The 14,324-nt window shown below is 38.9% G+C and overlaps 1 protein-coding gene across 1 annotated transcript in view; it reads right to left on the bottom strand.

Moving 5' to 3' along the window:
* The window catches only part of LOC107708701 (receptor-type tyrosine-protein phosphatase U-like), a 266,276-nt gene that overhangs the window by 51,923 nt on the left and 200,029 nt on the right, over positions 1 to 14,324 (bottom strand). The window contains exons 14-17 of the mRNA XM_016513005.1: positions 3,981 to 4,119; positions 2,923 to 2,952; positions 2,221 to 2,381; positions 336 to 523 (exon numbers count right to left, since the gene is read on the bottom strand). Of these exons, the coding sequence (XP_016368491.1) occupies positions 336 to 523; positions 2,221 to 2,381; positions 2,923 to 2,952; positions 3,981 to 4,119 (518 nt within the window). The remainder of the gene's footprint in view (positions 1 to 335; positions 524 to 2,220; positions 2,382 to 2,922; positions 2,953 to 3,980; positions 4,120 to 14,324) is intronic.

Raw genomic sequence — 14,324 nt, 5'->3', positions numbered from 1 at the left:
TCTGTCTGTCTGTCTGTCTATCTGTCTATATATCTATCTGTCTGAATGTCTGTCTGTCTGTCTGTCTGTCTATCTATCTATCTATCTATATATCTATCTATCTAAGTTAAATTATTTAAGTGTAATTTAAGTGTCTTAATACTATTTGGAACCAATGTAGTTTCTTCAAATAACACCTAAGCCGATAAAGCTGTTTTTTGTGCTAATAACACTTTTGCTTCAAGTTTCTCCTAAGTTTGTCATTACTCCAAGCCATTGTCTTTTATATTTGACCCAGCAGGCATATGCTTTCAGAATTGCTTGTCAAAACTACCGTAACCTCAACGGAGTCTCACCTCATACTCCTGCTTGAAGCCGTAGCCCTCTCCTGTCTTCATCTGGTTGATGTGCTGGAGCAGGTCTGCCACTCTCACGGCCGGGTGGAGCTGCCCTGTGTGGTACGGAGAACTTTTCCTCCTGCAGTGCCTTCTGGGAGAACCACCCAGCAGGCTGCTGGACTCGTTCACCGAGCTGCGCTGCTCATCTGAGGAGCAAGAGGAAGAAGAGAGAGAAAGCTAAACACAAACAGACCGTGGCACAAAGGGAAGAAGCTACAGTGCGCTCAAAGGTAACTTGCAAATTGCAGCGGGAGCAGCTTCACTGAAGGTGTGAATCATAACGGCCGAGGGAGTTTGTCTTCCTGATACTGTGAATCGCCGTGGCTGTGCGAGTGTGAATTGAAGCAAAACTACAGGGGTAGAGATGTTAGAAAGGTGTTGTAAGAAGCGGGCAAGCTGTGCTGGTCCAACTTGATGAAGATGGCCTGTGTAGATTCATTTTTTAACTATCTGCCTTCCATGTAAAGGTGTTGCCAGATTCTTTTACTACTGTGCTCCAGAGATATACTGATGTGTCCCAGTAAAATATCACTTATAAATCCTTGTCTGGTTATGGAGATAACCGTATACTGATCAGAGAATCATTTTCCCTCATTATATTATTGGGTAACACTTTATTTGATAGTCTACTTTACACACTCTACTAACTATTTCTGCTAACCCTAACCATAACCTGACAGTCTACTAATACTCCAGTGAGAGATAACTGACGTTGCAAAGTTACTTATAGTTAGTAGAATGTCTAAAATAGACTACTGAAATAAAGTGTGATCATCTTCAGAAATCAATTTCTGTCAGTTGTTTAACTAGCAATGCATGATTTGCAAATGAATCACTATTGAACTAATTAGTCAAAAGTGTTTGCAAAAAGCTTTGAAATAGAGGTCTGCAATCCCATGGGATGCGCGGGACCTGACCCAACAGAGTGCGGCACAGGACACGTTTTTAATTGCTGAGAGTGGGTGTGGGAGGAATAGTGATGAATGTGTGGAAAGTGGGAGAAAGAAATGACTCAGGAGCTCCTGTAAAATATAAAAAATCAAGATAAAATAAAAGCTACTTAAATATATTTTATGTTTTTAAAGGTGCATAATGCTATACATGTTATTTGTGTGCTGAGCAACAAATTGTGCATGAGCTGGACAGAATCTTGGGGGAGAAGGACTAAAATATCCATCCCACATAGACCTCTAGTCAATAGTCTAAATTTGGGAAATAGAATAGAATAGAATATTTCAAACCAGTGCTACACAGCCAAGTACATGACATAAGCACAAACATCTGGAAATAGGCAGGGAGCCAGTGCTCTCACTTTACTGGCACACAACAACACTCGTCTGTTCCAGGGGACAATCAGGACACTGACTCAAGACTCGGAGAGCAGTGGGAGGATCTGTAATATGTGGAGATTGATTATTGTGATGCATAATAGATAGGTGTGTATTGTGACTGTAAACATCTCAACAACACTGTTCACTTGTCCACCTGTGTTCTAATACATGCATTATATATTGGAGAGAGAGAGAATGTGTGTGTGTGTGTGTGTGTGTGTGTGTTGATATATATATAGACAGGTGGAACTGGGGGAGGTGGAGGGTTTGATATATATATAGACAGGTGGAACTGGGGGAGGTGGAGGGTTTGAATTATCAAAAACAGGCCTTAACATTTTTATGTATTTATTTATTTTACCTATTTTTTTATCATACAGTTTTCTGTAACTGGGCCTTATTACTTATATTGAGGTATTAGACCATGGTCACTTCCCCTACCCTTCGTCTGAAAATTAAAGTTTGTATGTGTAAGGAGCAACTCTTTCCGCTGTGTGTGTTTGTGTACTCACTTCTAGCAGTGGAGTTATGTGAGTCCATGAAGGTCTGCGTGGTGCGATCGTCCTGTTGCAGTGTACTGTGCTCTGTCGTACTGCAGTCCAGTGACCCCAGCTTACGTGTCTTCTCCTGGCGATACGTCATCACCGCCTTGTTTATGTTCACCTTCTTCCTGCTGCAGAGTATGAAAGACAACAAATGAAGAGAGACTGAAAGGACTGTAAATGAGAGGAAAAGAGAAAATACATAAAAATGAGTGGAGAGGATTAATAATAGAAGAGGATCGTGGAAAATATGCAATCAGCAGAAATATGATCTACAGCTTTAAATGTAGAGAACATGTAGGTGGGACTTAGCCAGGTCAGTGGTTGTAGCATGTTCCCATGCTTTTGCTAGGGCGGTTGCTAACTGGTCAAAAGTCATGATCATCTCTATTTCTAGATGTGACAGTGGTCACATCTCCAATGTAAGTCTAGGGGAATAGTATCCATTTATTTGAAGGGAAAAATGTATAAAAGCAGTAACACACCTCTCATCAAGCCACATATCTTGATCAATAACACATGCATTACTATATAACATCACCATATTAAAAAAACAGGGCAGATATTGACAGCAAAGAGACTTATTGAAAATGTGGCTAATCTCCAATAAATCAAAGCTAAACAACAGCGGCTGATGAAAAAAGAATGGAACCTGATGAGGGAATGACTTACGGGTAGTAAGGGTAAGAATAGATGTCCCTTCTGGAGAGCATGAAGAGAGACAGAAAAAAACATGTAGGTTAGCCTTTCTTCTAGTACATTTACATCTATGCACTTGTCAAATACTTTTATCCGAAGCAACTTACACTGAATTCAAGCTTTACATGTTTTATGCTTAATATGCTTAATGAGCTGTCTTTTGTTTTTTATTTGTTAGCTAAATTTACATGTTGTGCTTTGGACTCATGTAAGCATTTCACATATAAAGGGGACACTTTTATTTATAAATGTCAGAGACAATTTGAAAATGACCATGCTAATTTAAATTATGACTGATTTTTGGTAGAAAATAGCTGACTTTAATGTAGTGGTTTTGTTCACATGCAGTATTAATATGCAACTTTTTTAATGTACTCCTTTAGCCATGCTGGAGATGATTTACCAACATTTAAGGGTGAAAAATGCTCTTTTTCACACATGAGCATTACCTGTATGTGTGAAAACACTTATTTTCATCTCTTGGAGAGTAAACCAAAGAGCTGTACTTCACATTCAACATGAGTCATTAAATTACAGCTTGGGAAAAACACATTTCCACACATTCAGCCAGTCATTACAGCAAAATAAACCTCAACATAGTGTGGAGATTACTTGTATGAAACCAAAGGCCTTTATTTTGAAGTAATGACCAGCTGAATGTACATTATAGCATTTATTATTGCGCATCTGCAGAATACAGCTATTGACCAATCACAATTAAGTATTCCAGAGAGCCACATAATAACAGTGAATAATGCAGTTCTGAGGTACTTAACGTACCTGCCCTCGCTGTTCCCAAAGCGTAACAGAAGATTCTGTTAGAATTTGTCATGTCTGAGCAATATTTCAGCTGTGAGTTGGGAGCCGGCTCTAATTTAATCAGTTAAACATTTGAAGCTGTGTTAAAGAGTTTTGCGCGCTGTTTTTTTTTACTGTTTCTGGCCTTCGCTGCTGCTGGTGTAATGTGACACTGTGAAGAACATCTAGAATTGGATTTGATTTTAATTGGATCTGAGTGCACACATGCTCACCCTTTCTTCACAATAACCACGATGGCTCCCAGCAGGAGGATGAGAACAACCAGCCCCCCGGCACAGGCCCCCAGTATCAGCCCCATGTCCTCGGCATGCTGGGAAACCTCCAGAGCTCGCTTATGGTCCTTACAGGCCTCTGAGAGGAGAAAGACAAAGAGTCAATAAATGGAAGTGAGAGAAAGACCAATGACTTCATATCATGATTTTAGCATGGCAATGGATATTACAATGTTAATAAATTTGGTCTTTGTGGAATAGATCTGCTGCAAAGCAAGTACAGGAACTTGCTACTGCCAATGCATACGGTGATACGGTGCTGTGAGCATTTAAGACATACTGTTGCTGCACAAATAGCATATATAATAACCCATAGCAGATCTATACAGGTGGAGCTGGGGAGGTGGAGGGTTTCAGAGGAACTCTGAAAGCGTGCTAAGAAATGCTCTCGTGAATGCCATTTAAATGTAAAGCAGAAAGCTCATTGGCTGTGTATGCAACATGAATGAATCAGCTTGTGCCAAGTTTAACACTGTGAATATCATCAGTTTGTGTTAAAGACCCATCAGCCTGCACCATCTAAAGTCTCATGACAAAACTCGGCATTTAGCTAAATATTAGTATTACAGTAAAACTACACAAATAAGAATTTAATTCTGCTATTTAGGGCTATGTGAAATATCAAAAACATAATTATTATTATGTTTTATTTAGACAATGTACAAGTCTGACAGTGGTCCTACGTGGTCTTTTCCATTTTAAAATGGTTTACTAAAAATATATGTAAATACATACTGTTATTTATTACTATGTATTCATATTGTCTGTGTTATTATTTTAACTACATTTTAATGTATATTTTTATACACTACCATTCAAATGTTTGTAGACAATAAGTTAGTTAGTTAGTTAGCTAGTTAGCTAGATAGTTTGCTTGTTTGTTTATTGAAATAACTTATTCAGCAAGGATGCATTAAATTGATCACAAGTGACAGTAAACAATATTATAATGTTACACAATATAAATGCTGTTCTTTTGAACATTGAATTTATTAAATGTATTGTGGTTTTCACAAAAAAATATGAACATATTAATATTGATGTTTTCAATATTAATAACAAATGTCTCTTAAGCAGCTAATCAGCATATTTGAGTGATTTCTGAAGAATCAAGTGAAACTGAAGACTGCAGTAATGATGCAAGAGATATTTTAAAGTGCCCCTATTATGCCATTTCCAATACTGCCTTTCATGCAGTGTGTAATGTAGCTGTATGTGAATGTAAACGATCTGCAAAGTTGTAAAGCTGAAAGTGCACAATAAATAAAGTTATTGTCTCCCAAAATAAAGAATCGACTCTGAACAGTTGAAACGAGTCGTTAGTAATTTGAATCCCACTTCCGTGACGGCTACACGTCGCGAGGTAACACATTTGCATAATGCTCTACATTGCTCTACATAATGTTCTACACTGGCCGGCCGCGAACAACTTGACCCCGCCCACAAACACGTCATTCTACTGACGACTGCTTCTCTAATCTCGGGGAGTTCAATGCGGGATTCACAAAACACTTGCTGTATCAGCATCCTGTTTATTTGGACCAGCTGCTCCACTGAATCACAACCTGTAAGTATGATAAATAATAGATGTTTATATTTTCTATAGAGCGTTCAAAATACAGAACTATTGAAATAGGCATATCGTTTCCGACACGCCCTGTACACCGTAGACCAATCACAACAGCCTAGGCCATCTGACCAATCAGAGCAGAGCAGGCTCACGAAAACGAGGGGTTTAGAGAGACTGAATCTTAGAACTGCTTCGAACGAATCGTTTGAGAATCGCTGGAAAATGAGGTGATATTAAATGCATATTCTGAGAAAATGAAAGCGTTTTTTGACCTTGCATGCATGTAATCCTATTGTAGGAGACTCCCAAAACAATATCAGGAACCGTAAAAATGGCATAATAGGGGCACTTTAAATTGTAATGCTTTTTCACAATATTGCTGTTATCACTGCAGTTTTGATCAAATAAATGCAGTCTTGGTGAGCAGAAAATACTTCTTTCCAGAAAAATAAATCTACCCAAACTCATGAATGGTAGTGTATCTGCTTGGTAACAAAGGCTGAAATATTGGTTTATAAAAAAAAATAATAATAATTACATCCAGAGATATATTTGAATATCATCAAAACACTAAAAATACTGAGATATAATTTGTCCAGTCAAAGCCCTAATACTCCAGCACAGCACATTATCTCAAGCAGCAGATGAGCATTAGAAGATTAGAACAGAGGCCAGGTAACGCTGGCAATGCACAATTGCATAGTTAATCTGCTAAAGGTATCGCAGCGGTTGGAGGGAGATGAAGAAACAGTTTATCAGCATCAAGCAGCACATGAACGAGCCACAGGGGGAGAAGCTCCACCCGGGGTGCCCTTGGAGCGAGAGCAGACCGGGTAGCTGGCAAATTGGGGTTAGGTCAGCGATGCACGGGTGCCCATTTCTGGTTAGATTATCAGAGGTCCAGCTCCCAAAGCTGAGCATACTGGAGGAACTATCAAAACCAAGTTTTTACAGCCAACTTTGTCTCCTTTCCCAAATATTATGATGCCATATGGGCTTCCTGTTCCTTGAAAATAGCACAGATTTAGCCAAAGCCGATATTATTTAAACTCAAAAATGATATGGGAACAGGCTGGAACGTCTCGGTTACGTATGGTAACCCTCGTTCCCTGAAGGAGGGAACGGAGACATCACGTCGTGACCGACGAATTGGGATATCGCTTCGATAGACCAATCTACTTCGAGTGTAAACTAAACGAGCCAATGCTCAACTGAATGCAAAGGCTCGATTTGGGCCCTGCTGTAGTGATTTTAGCACTAGAGACAGTTCCCAAGAGGGTATAGAGGGGGGCCGGGTAGGATTCAACCTCCTGGCCCCTCTAAGGAACCTGATGACGAGGTCATGCTTACCTACGGACTTCCCATTCACCGGGTCATGGTACGCAGCAATAGCAGCAACCTGGACTTTGAGGGTGGAGGGAGACAGCCTTCGCTCCAGCCCTTGCTGCAGAAAGGAAAGCACGACCGCAATCGGGCATCTCCGGGGGTCTTCTCGGCGAGAAGAACACCACTCGACGAACAGGTTCCACTTCAAGGCGTAAGCGTGTCTCGTAGACGGTGCTCTTGCCGAAGTGATAGTGTTCACTACCTCCTGCGGTAGGTCACCTAGAACCTCCGCGTCCCGTCCAGGTGACGGGTGCCAAACGGTGCCCCGTCTCTGAGTCAGTAGGTTCTTCCTCAGAGGAATCGGCCAAGGAGGGGCTCTCGAACCGCCCGCTGCTGCCGTCTGGCGAAGGAGGAGGATGACTGAGGTCCGGCGTTAGTCCGTCCGCAACTCTCCGTGCCCTCCCATCAGCGGCAGCTGGATGCAATAATTGCATGCCAATGTGCATTGGCTCGTTTAGTTTACACTCGAAGTAGATTGGTCTATCGAAGCGATATCCCAATTCGTCGGTCACGACGTGACTCGTAGTGACCGACTGAAAGGGAACATTCAGTGCTGACAATCTAGTGTCTTAAATTCCACACATTTTAGAAAGTTTGCCCACTCTGAAAAACAACCGAGGATTTGGATGTCTCGTTCCAAACAGGTTTGACAAGAGCAACAGTTATTTTTTTTTTTACTCAATCCAGTTCAGAAAGAAACAGCCTGCACATACACAATCTGGCAACATTTCAGCAAGCCCAGCATTCGACCATTCGAGAGTCCATTGATGACGGCTGTGCCTACTGATCGCAAACTTGACCAAGAGAGTCACACACTGAAATTGGCAGCCATTTTGAACGTGTTCCTCCGGTTTTGTGGCTCTCTGCGTCTCCATTTTCTCTCACTGTAAATGCAGTCAATTTCCAAACAGCTCCAGAGAACAGCATGAAATATCTCTCTCGATTAATTTAAGCCCCTGCGGTGCTTCCAAAAGCAGAAATTGCCATTTGAAAAATCACAGGGATAGAAGTGCACCATTATGCCATCTGCTTTAGGGACATTAATTACAATATCATTGATTAAATAAATTCCTAAATAATAGAATACTACGGTTAAAACAAGGAGGTTAAAATGACATATTTGGTGGGCTATGACAGTATAGTAGTAGCACCTTTTTGCAGCATGTACTTCAATTCTTTAACCGCTTTAAAAAAATGAACTCGCAAGCTAATTACCAAAATAATGAAGTAATTACTGCTTTTATAAAATAGCCACTCACTCAGCCGCTAACAGTGTAGAGCAACAGCTTTGAACAAAAGTTTGCATCTTATTTTTATTCCACAGCATTTTGACATTTTGTACTTTCTGCTGTTTTTGTTTTTTCTTAATTTCCTCACATAGCAGTAAGAGGTCAGAGACTTTCAAAGCCTTCCTACAAAACATTTCTGCATCATATGCACACTTGCAAAGCCTACTCAAAATGAGGTTTTGGTAACGCTTCCTATGAAGCCTGCATTTATAATGCATTATAAGGGAATTCTTTATGCATTATAATGCATACATAATGCCTTATAAACAATCTTATAATATGTTGTATCATCTCATGAATAATCTTAACAACAGTAATAATACTTGCTTATTTGTGGTAAAAAAAACAACAAAAAAAACATTCTATCTCATACAGTATAAGTAAACCAGTTATTCAGGAAAAAGGAATGCTTATTCAAATACAAATCTCCCCTTAAATATAATCTCTTGTAAACTGGTTGGAAGATGTTCCATAACAGGCCCCCACATCTCTTCAAACCTGGCACTGTCTCCCCTAACCACTGCAGTTAGTCTCTCCATAGGCAATATTCTGAAGATCTCTCGATACCAAAGGGAAAGTGATGGGGGTCTAGAGTGAATCCACTCAATAAGGATGCATTTTCTAGCGAGTAACAGGAGCTTATCACAGAGTACAAACCGGTTAGCGGTTAAAGCAATGTCTTTTGCTGGCAAGCCAAGTAAAAAAAAACCAGGGTCCTTGGTAAAGTTTATTTTTAAAATATTCCCCATCTTCCGTGCCACCCCCTCCCAAAACTTTGTGATGACTGGACAATGCCAAAAACAATGCATGAAAGTACCAATTTCACTCTGGCATTTATTGCATAATGGAGAGTGATTACTATTAATCTTATTCAGAATTCGTGGGGTAATGTAGAGTCTTAGCAATAATTTGTATTGCATTTCGACCAGTCTATTGCACGTAAATATACTTCTAATAGATTTAACTGTATCTACCCAGTCGTCATCGATATACTCAGTACTGAGATCTTTCTCCCAAGTACGCCAAATATGATCAATACCACTGTGATCAACTGAATAAAAAAGAAGATAAGCTTTTGAAATAAGGTGTCATGTGTTGGTCATTTTCAACCAAAAAATCATCTATATCGCAGTATACAGGCATTTCCCCAGTAGGCTTGAGGTTACCAGAGTTAATAAAATGGCGAATCTGAAGGTATCCCCAAAAACTACCACTTTCAAGCTCAAATTTGTCCTTTAGTTGGTTAAAAGACATTAAAGTGTTATCTAAAAATAAATCACCAGCCACTCTTATACCCTTTCCATGCCATCTATGGAATAAGGATTTTTGAACACCAGGGAGAAAATCTCTATTGCCAGTCAAAGGTGTCAGACCTGACAAAAAGCCCCTTCTCCCTGCGCATTTCATAATGTCCTGCCATACTTTAACTGTGTTGAATATGATAGGGTTGTTTTTAATTTCAGGCCATAACTTAAGGCCCTTACTACTCGTAAGCAGACTTAACAACGAGTATGGCATCACCGCCCACTCATCAACACAGGGCTGGGATTTCAAATAAGAATGCAGCCAATTCAGAATTGTACGGGTATGGCAAGCCCAATTGTAAAACTTTAAGTTAGGTGATGCCTGTCCACCACTATCTACTGGCAGTTGTAAGATCTTCATCTTAACCCTTGGCTTTTTCCCTTGCCAGATGAATTTTGAAAAACTTCTTTCCAAATCTGAGATATTCTTTTTAGGAAACCAGAGTGGTTGATTTGCATGGGATATAATATTCAAGGAAGGATGTTCATTTTAATGAGATTAATTCTCCCCATGCAAGATATGGGTAGGTTAAACCAGTGCTCTAAATCATCTTTTATACTTTTAATAAGTGGGGCTAAGTTAAGTTTCCAAAGTTCTGATAAATCAGGTGAAAGTCGAATTCCAAGATAAGTGAGACCTGTTCTAGACCACTTAAAAGGACAACTTAACAAGGAGCTAGTAGAGATATCTCCCCCTAGGGGCATAACTTCAGATTTATCATAATTTATCTTATAACCCGATATCAAACTAAAAGAATCAATAGTCTTGAGAACTGTGGGAATAGAAGTTTCCGCATTTGTAAGAAATAGAAGTATATCGTCGGCATATAATGCAATTTTATGAACTGACTGACCAATCTCAACCCCCTGGATATCAGTGTGAGTTCTGATAGTCTCTGCAAGGGGTTCCAGAATTAAGGCAAAAAGGAGAGGGGACAGAGGGCAACCTTGCCTTGTACCTCGCCCCAACGGAAAAGGAAGAGAGTGAAGGCAGTTGGTGCACAGTATAGAGTCCGAATCCAGTTAATAAAGTCTGTACCTAAATTAAACTTGCCCAGCACTTCAAACATATATGCCCATTCCACACGGTCAAACGCCTTTTCTGCGTCTAAGGAAACGGTAAGCACTTGAGTTTTGGATATTTGTGAATACTGTATTATGTTTATCAGTCTTCTGACATTAGAATATGACAACCTTTGTTGAATAAAACCTGTCTGGTCCGGGTTTATTAGTTGAGGGAGGAGTGATTCAAGTCTTCTTGCTAACAGCTTGGATAACAGCTTACAATCCACATTTAATAAGCTTATAGGCCTGTAAGAACTGCATTCATCTGATGGTTTGTTTTTTTTCTGGATCAATGAAATATATGCCATGTTTAAGGTAGCCGGTAAACACCCCTTTTTTAAATGAAACAATGTACATGTCTGCTAGAGGTTCTAAAATAAATTTGCTAATTTTTTTGTAAAACTCCGGACCAAAACCATCACGGCCCGGAGCTTTGCCACCTTTCAGAGCCTTAATTGCCTCTAACACTTCTTCCTTTGTGATGGGCTTATTCAGGTCTGCCCGTTGCTCCTCAGATAAACTAATAAGTTTAATTTGGTTCAAAAAAGAATACGAGTCAGCTAAGACACTAGTCTCTAGGGATGCACCGATACCACTTTTTCCAGTACTTGTTTTCCATCGAGGTCGCGGTGTCTTCAATGTCAGACACTCGGCGCTCTGCGTCAGTAATACGTTTAGTGTTGTCTTCAACGCGCTGCGAGATAGCATCCAAAACATTCGTGAATGTTGACAGTTTCTCGTCCAAAACTTTGCTGATGCACTCCGTGACTTTGCGTGTAAGCTTAAGTGAGTAGCCACATTCGCATGTGCTGCCATCCAAGATTTCATTGGGATTTTGGACCTTTTTCAATCGGAAAAGTACCCCCGTCCTTGTTCCCAAATATACCTCCAAACAGATGTGAAATTAACTTTTTATCTAGTTAAAAGTCGAAAAAATGTCGAATGATGCGTATATTCATTGCATACAAATACTTCGTAGTAGACATCCTTAACTCCTTTCTGCTGTCTGTTGTTCTGTTGTCGGTGTTTCTTTGTTTGTTCACATGCTGTGTGGTATCGGCGTTTGGTATCGGGGCATTTTAACGAGTACGAGTACAGGAGACCAGTATCGGTGCATCCCTACTAGTCTCTGATGAGTATAACTTCTGATAAAACTCTCTCATAATTGTGTTAATTTGTTTAGAATCATGAGTGAAACTGCCCTTGCCATCCTTAACAAATGAAATCATGCTTGCCTCGTTCCTGCCCCTTGCCAGTCGTGCCAGCAAACGGCCTGGCTTATTACCGTATTCGTATAGTCTCTGCCTAGCAAAAAGCAACGAGGTCTCCGCCTTTCTAGTTAAGATTTAATTTAAGGCTGAGCGAGCTGCATCTAGTTCTTTCCGCAAAACACGTAAGGGGGTGTTACCCTCTCAGCTCCGTGACGTCATCGGACTCCTTCTTTGTTACTTTACTTAAAGCAGGCAAAGACCACTTGTAAATCTTATGAGCACATTATAAAGCTTTTTGGATGTTTGAAAGAAGACTGTGATTTGCCACTTTGCTTTAAGTGGATGTAGTACGATACTGAGCAGATATTATTATCTAAATAAATAATTATCTATTAAGTAAACAATATCAAGATGAAAGTAAAAGATACACAAATGTGGGATATATAATCCATTATAAACTAAGTGGATACAATTATGTTCATTGTTTGTTGTAAATCATAGTCTTAATATATCTAACTACAAATAGGTAAGTATTTAGTACTGTGGTTATGATTATTCATGAGATTCATGTTTTTTTTTTCTTTTTCATTATAATGCATTAAGAATAACCTTACAATGCATTATAAATGCAGGCTTTCTGGTGTTATAATGCATCATACTCTTAAAAGTTACAGCCACAAAAAGGTAAGCATTTTATTGTATTTTAACTGTTGTTATGATTATTTATCATATGATACAACATAATATAAGGTTGTTTATAAGCAGGGGTGCACATAAGTGGTATGCAGGTGCGCATGCACGACCAAAAAAAAAAAAAAAATGCACTGTGTAAATAAGTTTAGACCGCTCATTTGCGTTACTGACATGGTTGACAGCTGTCAATGCACAATTAACAAAAAAACTGTAATACTGTATAAGATTTCTATTCAAACTGAAAGCATAAATCTAGGCTATCAGCTGCAGTTTTCAAAGCACAATGCAAAACTGTGACATTTCATTTACTGACGCTCTTCAATCTGCAGAGTTAAACACAGTGCATATACCAGCAACCCGCTAAAATAAAAGATTGCTATATATACATATACATAAATATATACATATATTTAATGGGTCACACTATGTGTGAGGAACAAACCAAATCTCCAGGTGCTCTTATGAGAACCAGGCTGAAAATGTGCACCCCTATTTATAAGTCATTATGCATGCATTATAATGCATCAAGACCTTTATAATAAATTTTAAATACAGGCTTTGTAGAAAGTGTTACTGAGGTGGCTTTCTAAGCTTTCTCATTAGCCACATCTGATGCTTTCAGTTAAAAATATTACAATAAATAGGAACATGCTGGTAAATGCTGATTATAAATATTGATTATGGGAAGTTTTATGGTAAGTATATGGCCACTCTGCTTTATGAATGCATTCGGTTTTGCATTGTTTTACAATAATTCAACAGCCCATCATTAATTATTCTGCTTATACTACAATTACCACAGCTCAAGACATTGTTCAGATGTTTTACGTTAAAAAAGTTGTTTTTTTTCCTCAGTTTTTTTTTTTGTAGAATAATTACAGTAACACTTTATTTTACAGTGTCCTTGTTACACATCACATGTACTTACTATACTAATAACAGTAAATTATACATAATTACATGCAATAATCCTAAACCAAACCCTACCCCAACCCCTTATTAGTAAGTAGTTAATAATTAAGTAATTGTTAATTAATATTACTCAGTTCTTAAATATATAAATACACTGCAACAATGACACCATAAAATAAAGTGAAACTCTAATTTATTAAGTATCTCATAACAAGCTGAAACGTGATTTTAAAGCTAGTAATGGAGGATTTAGTCACTGATGTGAAGGTATTCAAGACTCAGACAATAATGACAAGGGTATGACATAGGTATTACAAGGAGAAGGTGACTTTTCAGGACATTATCCCATGTCCCCACTTTTCAAAACGCTTATAAATCACACAGAATGGAGTGTATTGAAAATCTGAAATAGCACAAAGTTTCCTGTGAGGGGTAGGTTTAGGGGTAGGGTTGGTGTAGGGCAATAGAATATACGGTCTGTACAGTAGAAAAACCATTACGCCTATGGGATGTCCCCACTTTTCACAAAAACAAACCTGTGTGTGTGTGTGTGTGTGTTCAGCAGTAGCATCTCTACTAATAGCAAAGCTGCTTCATGTTAACTGCTGTAAGAACAGTGACGTTGCCACCTTGCTACTAAGAAATGTCACGTAGCTTTTAAGTTGCAAACATATTTTATCGATAAAGGTGCGGGAAAGTGGTGATAACATTTCAGTGCACATGTATGTTTCCATGTGTGTGAGTGTGTTAATGTTATCCCACTATTTTGTGAATGTGATTCTGTGACACCTGATCTGAAAAAAAAAAAAACAAGTGTTGCGGCTGATTGACCTCTTTCAACTTTTTTTTTTTTT

This window comes from Sinocyclocheilus rhinocerous, unplaced genomic scaffold (genome assembly GCF_001515625.1).
Source record: "Sinocyclocheilus rhinocerous isolate Xijiao unplaced genomic scaffold, SAMN03320098_v1.1 scaffold54, whole genome shotgun sequence".
In the NCBI taxonomy this organism is placed as follows: domain Eukaryota; kingdom Metazoa; phylum Chordata; class Actinopteri; order Cypriniformes; family Cyprinidae; genus Sinocyclocheilus; species Sinocyclocheilus rhinocerous.
This window is presented reverse-complemented; position numbering and strand designations above follow the sequence as displayed.